Source organism: Panthera tigris, chromosome D1, assembly GCF_018350195.1.
Source record: "Panthera tigris isolate Pti1 chromosome D1, P.tigris_Pti1_mat1.1, whole genome shotgun sequence".
Lineage (NCBI taxonomy): Eukaryota > Metazoa > Chordata > Mammalia > Carnivora > Felidae > Panthera > Panthera tigris.
This window is the reverse complement of record NC_056669.1, coordinates 64,307,877-64,315,414: the sequence shown is the minus strand read 5'-3', so window position 1 is coordinate 64,315,414 and position 7,538 is coordinate 64,307,877. Positions and strand designations below refer to the sequence as shown.

Sequence of the window (7,538 nt, the reverse complement as noted above, 5' to 3'; positions counted from 1 at the left end):
CTATGTTGAGAAGCTATGTGCTATTTGATCACTGCCTGAACTCTATTTAAATTTAATAAATGGCCAAACTTTCTATATTTCTCAGTATGAACATGCCTAATTTGTTATTTTTCCAGGTTCAATAATAGGGATCCCTATTTTTGATAGTGTACTGTTGTCATTCATTTTTCATATAATATAAAATACAACAGTTCATCATTCCTCTAGTATGATCTAGGCCATTACTGGATCATGTCATTAAAATGAAGCTTCAATAAACACCTTGTTCCCTACATTCATATGTAGTGATGATTTATTTCTGATACATTCTTCACAGTGATTCTGATGGGATGAAGCGTATGCGTCACATTAACATGATAGTAATATTCTTTATAAACATGTTAGTCAATTATTGCTCAGACACAAGGACTTCATATGAAATATAACAATGTAGAATCCCAGGTCTTACCCAGGACTTAGTGAATTCCAAGGGATTCATATGGATCCATAGGGATCCCTATTAAAAGGATCCCCAAGTGACTTGGATGCACTTTGAAGTTGGAGAAGCACTGGTGTACAACACAGCTGATATCTTTACAATAAAGATGAGCTAGTTGTTCCTTTACTATCCTCTGTCATCAGATAATCAGAGCTCACATTGCCCTGTATTATTCTCCTGTTAGATCACTTCCTGAAACCATGGTGTATTTGTGTGATCCTTTGATCATCCATGCCTACCTGCTTTTCCCTTGTGTCAGAGCAGATCCAGGGAAGCCTTTACCACCAGGTACCCATCCAACTCTCCTGGTTTAAATAGCAGGATGACTGCTCTGTCCACCACGGTGTGGTGCTTGTGATGATTCTCCATTGTAGTTGTAGGGAATCACAATCACCTGGATGGAGATAAAGACATAGATTTCTCTTCTCACAAAGAGTGTATGTTTCAGAGATCTGTGGTGGTACCTGCTAATTTGCATTTAGAATAAGTTCCTTGGCGGTTCTGAAGGTATTGGTCCAGGGACTAAACTTTCAGAACCCTAAGTTCTAGAGAACTCTTCTAGCTTTGTCCGAACTGCCCCTGTGGAATCCCCTCTGAATCTTCATGCATCATGTTTTGACCCTCACTGTTTTTGGCAACCCCTTCCACCTATTGTGATTTTGGATAAGATATGTACCAGTTTTTCTGAATATGAAATTTAGATTTATCTCATTACTATTGCTGTTTGGGGAAATTTCTAGGATGCTAATGCCATCTTTACTTTGATATTTACAAAGCTGCATTTCATTTTGTATTTTTAAACAAAAGCCTTGCTTTTAATTTTTTTACAAAGGTAATTATTTTTAAAAATTGGAAGAGTACCTAGATACATAAAATAATGCAAAGGTCTCTCAAAAGCACCTCAACTCTCATTCCTACTTCCATTGCTAGAGGTCATCACTCTAAATTGTTTATGTCCAGTCTCTTGAGTTTTTCTATGTACATTGAAGTGTTGGGTATGTGTACATACATGTCTTTTTATCAGAATAGGAGAACAGTTCACAGTCTATTTTCTAACTTTTCCATTTCATGCAACATTTTAAGGATATCATTTTATGCCTGTATGTATATTGCTTCATCCTTTTTTCTTTTTTTTTTTTAACGTTTATTTATTTTTCAAGGAGAGAGAGACAGAGCATGAGCGGGGGAAGAGCAGAAAAAGAGGGAGACACAGAATCCAAAGCAGGCTTCAGGCTCCGAGCTGTCAGCACAGAGTGCGACATGGGGCTTGAACTCACAAACCGCGAGATCATGACCTGAGCTGAAGTCAGACGCTTAACTGACTGAGCCACCCAGGCACCCCTCTTCATCCTTTTTAATAAATGCATCCCATTCCAAATGAGTAAACATAATCAATGTGACCTATTTCCTTAAGTGAATATTTTACTTCCAAGTTTTCATGATTATGAAACTGTTGTAATGAACATCCTTCCACACATCTTGTGCATTTAGTATCTACTGAATTTCAGGAAATAGAACTGCCAAAGAGTGTCATGCTAGATTACTAATGTGGTATTATGTTAGATTTTTCTCCAGTAAGGTTATTCCAACCACATCCTCCACAAGAGTATGTCACTTTGCAAAGTTCTTTCCAGTTCTAGATATTCTGTTTCTCAATACTTTATTCACCTGATTTGCATTTTGAATTACTAGTGAGGCTCAAACATTATTCAAACACAACATCAGAAGTCAACCACTCTGATAATCACAGTTGGAGCTTTCATCTTTTACAGCAACACGATGCAAACCGTAATTCAGCTATCTCACTATGGACTTTTTCCCAATGTAGAATTTAAACAGCTTTAAGATTTATTCACAAATACTTAATTCTTAGAAATATTTTGAAATTTTCATGTTCCAAATTTTTTTCCTTGTATATAAAAAACATTTTTGTAATAGCGATCCTGTCCTTTTTTGTTAGATTTATTACTAACTTGATACTTCAGAAATTTTTGGATTCAATTTTATACCAGTTACTGCTGTCCTTAGATATAAAGTTACTTTTGTGGTGACTCCTTATCCAGAACATGTGTTAAACTTTGTTGTTAATGGTAATACATCATTCTAGGATCATTAACGTGTTCTAGGCACATAATTATAGCATATGTGGAAGTGAGCAGTTTTATCTTCTCATTTCTAATCCTTCTCCTTTTAATTATTCCTTTTGCCTTACAGGCTACATGCTCCAGGGCAATATTGAGTAGAAACAGTGATAGTGGGCATCTTTCCTGTGCTCAGCATCTCAAAGGAAATGAGATTTCATATGTCTCTATTAAGAATAATTTTTGCTATAATTTGAGGATATCCATGATGAGACTGAGGGAGCTTTCTCACATCCCTACTTTACAAGAGAGTTCATCATGGATGGATGTTCAGTTTTTCAATATCTTTTCTGTATCAATCTTAATGATTAGGAGATTTTTCTCCATTTCTCCAATAATGTGGTGAATTAGTTGATTGGTTTTCCTATATTTAACCAACTTTGCATTTCTGGGACTAAATAAACTTGGTCACAATGTATTACCTTTTTAATATACATTCCACTGATTACCTTTTAGGATTTCTGTATCCACACTCATGAAGATTAGCCTGCAAATTTTCCAGTTGTGCACTGTCTGACATACTTGTACACCTTTCATTGACATCTAATCTACATGTAGGAAGTGCATAAATCCTGACTCTACATCTTGACCTATCCCCAACTGCATATCACCTGTGTTATCACCACTGACATCAAGAAACAGAGCATGTGTGACACAAGCGCTATGACTATGAAGGAGTGGTTCTCCAGGTGTGTGCTCTTGAGGTTTCTCACCTGTGGGGCCAAGGTCCAGCCTCTTTAGTCATCATGCCAAAATATGAGAAAGTGTTTATGAAGTGATTCCAAGTTCTCCAGGGAAGGATTCTATAGGGCATATGATTCAATGTCATATATAGTTCTAGAATCAGCACCCTGAAGCACTGAACTGTATTCATGAGAAGGTGGCTTTTGAGTGGAGTTTAAACTTCAGATAAACTGTTTAGAAATTTAAAGAGACAGAGTCAGTAGGTAAGAAAGGGAGGATCCGGCTGTGTGTATGTGTTTGTGGGTTTCCCATGTATAGTTCCTCTCCAGCGGATCATTGGAGATGCTGTTGAAGTATGTCTCTGTGCTCAGGGTTCACTAGACAGAGCTGACACATTTGACTCCATGGACTCCTTGGTTTTGAAGCTGGTTGATTTCTCTTTCCCTTCTTTGCAGAGAAAAGTTTGGGCAATAATTAGGGGTATAAAGACTTTGCACACACTAATCATCAAATGTTAGAATTTTGCAACTGCAAGGGAACTTGGTAAATAAATGCAACTCCTACGTTTTCATCTGAAAGTTTGAAGCCTATTTAGGCAGTGCTCTGGCTAAATATTTCTTTTCAGGAATTCTCCAAGACAGCATCAGGGTCTCTAAGTTACAGAGAAAAGGTGCAGCTACTGTAGTCAGTGATCTGTTACCAGTTGTGAACATTTTTTGCCCCCATCAGATGCTTACAATCAGTCCTACAAAGTTTTTCTATTTTATTTACATTATGCTTTAAGTTTTCCAATTTTCAAAACCTACCACTTTAAATATTTGGACCTTAATACACATTACTGTTTTTCTCATTTGAAATGGGTTTTAAGTGTTTGATCCTGTGACCATATTTTACTAATTTCTGGTGACTTTTCAAAATGCAAACTATAATCAGCATAGTTAATATGGACATGTGATTTTAATGAATGATATTGCCAAATTCATAAATAAATCAACTTGCTTTCCACTAATATCTTACTCTTAATATCCTACTGGTCTTTTCTCAGGACTCCATGAAATGTCTTTAGCTTGCTGTGTCCTTCTGTTCTCCTGGGTTCTTCATCTCCCACAGTGTATATCTCCTGGTTTTCAAAACATCACACAAAGGCCAGTAGGCCTCCATTGTGATGCTAGGATGTCATCCAATACTTTTGACTTGAATGAGTCCTCCCTCCTCCTTATGCCTTCTTCCACCTACTGTACCTTCTAGTGGTGACATGCTATGGTTGTAGTTGTTCGCCCCCCTTTTCCATTCAGAAGAGTTGGATCTCTCACAGAAATACCTAATAGTCCCTTGTTACTACCTCTGCTTCCTAACTGTGTTGTTTTTGGTTTCACTCTTTTCAACATTGGATTCCTTACATATATATTGGATTTCCTCATTTTTTAATTCCATTATTCACAAAATGTTGGTTTAGTATCATTTATGGGGTATGGGCTGTTGTAGACATTGGGAAAATAGCATGGAAAAAAACCCAAAATTTTGTATTCCTGGAGTTTAGATTTTAGAGATGGAGTTAGATTTTACACATGTATAATCTATAAATATTATAAATATGTAATTTATACTTGTGTATACATGTAAATCATATCTGCCTCATTAATATATAGATACAATGTCTGCTGGTAATGATAAAGGAGAAATGGAGATAATGATAATGGAGAAACACAGAACAAGACATAATATTGGAGTACTGACATAACAGTGGAATGCTATTTTATATAGCGTTTCCAGCTCTCTATTGAAATGAGGAATCCATTGTGTCCTTGAGATTCCTAACCTAGAAAATGGTAGGTGCTCAATCAGTGTTTGTTGAATAATTAATGATTACATTAACTCGTGAGAAGGATAAAAGGAGAGAGAGGAAAGACAGAGAGAGACAGAGAGTAAATGTTCAAATCACAGATTTAGAATGATCAAAATTGGGTGATTCTTCACTATCATGGTCACAAGGATTAGCCATAGAGAACTGGCCCTTAATATTTCCCATGTAGACCAATCTCAATGTAATTGGCCATGACAGCCTTTACAAAAATCAATAAGCCTGAAGGCAATAGACCCTATTCACAGATCATCTAAGATAGGTACATCTAACTAGAAACCCATTTGTAGGTTCCTGCAGAGTTTTCATATTTAACCAAGTTTCATACAGGTATTTTGAACATGATGAATATTTATAATAAATGTTAATCAACTGTGCTATAACACTGATTCATTAGGCTGTTTTAAAATTTGTTGTGTACCTTTCCCCTTTGTATACTTTTTAAGACTTTATTTTTTGTAGTTTTAAAAATACCTATTTATATAAAATTGAGAACAAGAGGTGATAGTGATAGCAATGTGATGGGAATGGAACCTCGGTTATAAAATATCTATGTTTGTTTTAAGTCTATGTTTAAAATCAAATTATATTAAGTTGCAAAAACATTTTGATATTATGTTTTGCTTTTCAGACAAGACTTCTGAGCCAGTATTCTTTACTTCCTCCTTTTTATTTTAAAAGCTTATTAATCCAAGTAATTGGCCATTTCCAAAATTGCCAAACTGAATTTAGTCAGGATGTGTTCCTTTTTATGTCTTCTGTCAAGAGTATCTGGGGTGAATTTAAGACACAGATACTTAGCTTTTGGACCGTGACTTCATAATTTATATACATATGTCCACAAAAATAATATACTCTCCACCACTGAAATGAAAAGGCAAAATCAAAGCTCTGTGGTTGAATTCATCCTCTTGGGCTTTTCTAACTTTCCTGAACTCCAAGAGCAGCTCTTTGGGGTTTTCTTGGTTGTTTACCTTGGGACTCTGATGGGAAATGCCATCATTATAGTCATCATCTCCCTGGAACAGAGCCTCCACGTTCCCATGTACCTGTTCCTGCAGAACCTGTCTGTGGTGGATGTGAGTTTCAGTGCGGTCATTATGCCTGAAATGCTGGTGGTCCTCTCCACTGAGAAAACGTCAATTTCATTTGTAAGCTGTTTTGCACAGATGTATTTTATTCTTTTTTTTGGTGGGACTGAATGTTTTCTTCTGGGGGCGATGGCTTATGACCGATTTGCTGCAATCTGCCATCCTCTGAGCTACCCAATGATTATGAACAAAAGGGTTTTCATGAAATTACTTATAATTTCATGGCTCTTAGGTTTTATGTTAGGTACTGTGCAGACCACATGGGTTTTCAGTTTTCCCTTCTGTGGCCCCAATGAAATCAATCACATCTCTTGTGAAACCCCAGCAGTGCTAGAACTTGCATGCGCAGACACCTTTCTGTTTGAAATCTATGCGTTCACTGGCACTGTTTTGATTATCATGGTTCCTTTCGTGTTGATCCTCTTGTCTTATGTTCGGATTCTCTTTGCCATCCTGAAGATGCCATCGGCCACCGGGAGGCAAAAGGCCTTTTCCACCTGTGCCTCCCATCTTACGTCTGTGACCCTCTTCTATGGCACAGCCAGTATGACTTATTTACAACCCAAATCTGGCTATTCCCCAGAAACCAAGAAGGTGATGTCATTGTCCTACTCACTCCTTACACCTCTGTTGAATCCACTGATCTACAGCTTGAGAAACAGTGAGATGAAAAGAGCTTTGATGAAATTGTGGCGAAGAAAGGTGGATTCACATATATTCTGACTGTGCTGAGAAGCTATGTGCTATTTGGTCGCTGCCTGACTAAACTCTGTTTAAATATAACAAATGGTGGCAACAGTTTGCATTTCTTGGTATTGAGTATGCTTTACCTCTTAATTTCTACATATTTGATAATATATTAGGGCTGTCATCATATATAATGTTTTATTCTTTTTCATAGATGTATAATATTTGTTAATATTGGGTGTAAACATTTCTTTAAATTTGTTTATTGGTGGCCATACTAGTGTTTGTTAGTTTTTTGTCCCTTGAAGTATGCTAAATAAAGAAACTAGTTTTATACAAATATAAATATTGTGCTTTTAATTCCTGCACAGTAGGTTTTACAATGTGGATTTGATGGGCCAAAACAGCTATAAATTTGCAAACTTTTATAAATATCACCAAATCACTTTTTAAAAATGTAATTCATTTTTGCTTTGAAAACCCACTCTGTCCTACTGACTGGATTGAGCTCCAAGAAAACGACAAATAAAGAGATGGCCTTTTAATCTTTGGAGAGAAGATCTTTTCCATGTAGGAGTTGAAAAGAGCAGTTCCTT

At 36.4% G+C, this 7,538-nt stretch overlaps 1 protein-coding gene across 1 annotated transcript; it reads left to right on the top strand.

Moving 5' to 3' along the window:
• Window positions 1-6,033: 6,033 nt before the first annotated feature.
• On the top strand, window positions 6,034-6,978 carry LOC102960727 (olfactory receptor 10A3-like). Its single transcript, XM_007083288.2, has one exon. It carries the CDS (start codon window positions 6,034-6,036, stop codon window positions 6,976-6,978), a length of 945 nt encoding a protein of 314 aa, XP_007083350.1.
• Window positions 6,979-7,538: the final 560 nt, after the last annotated feature.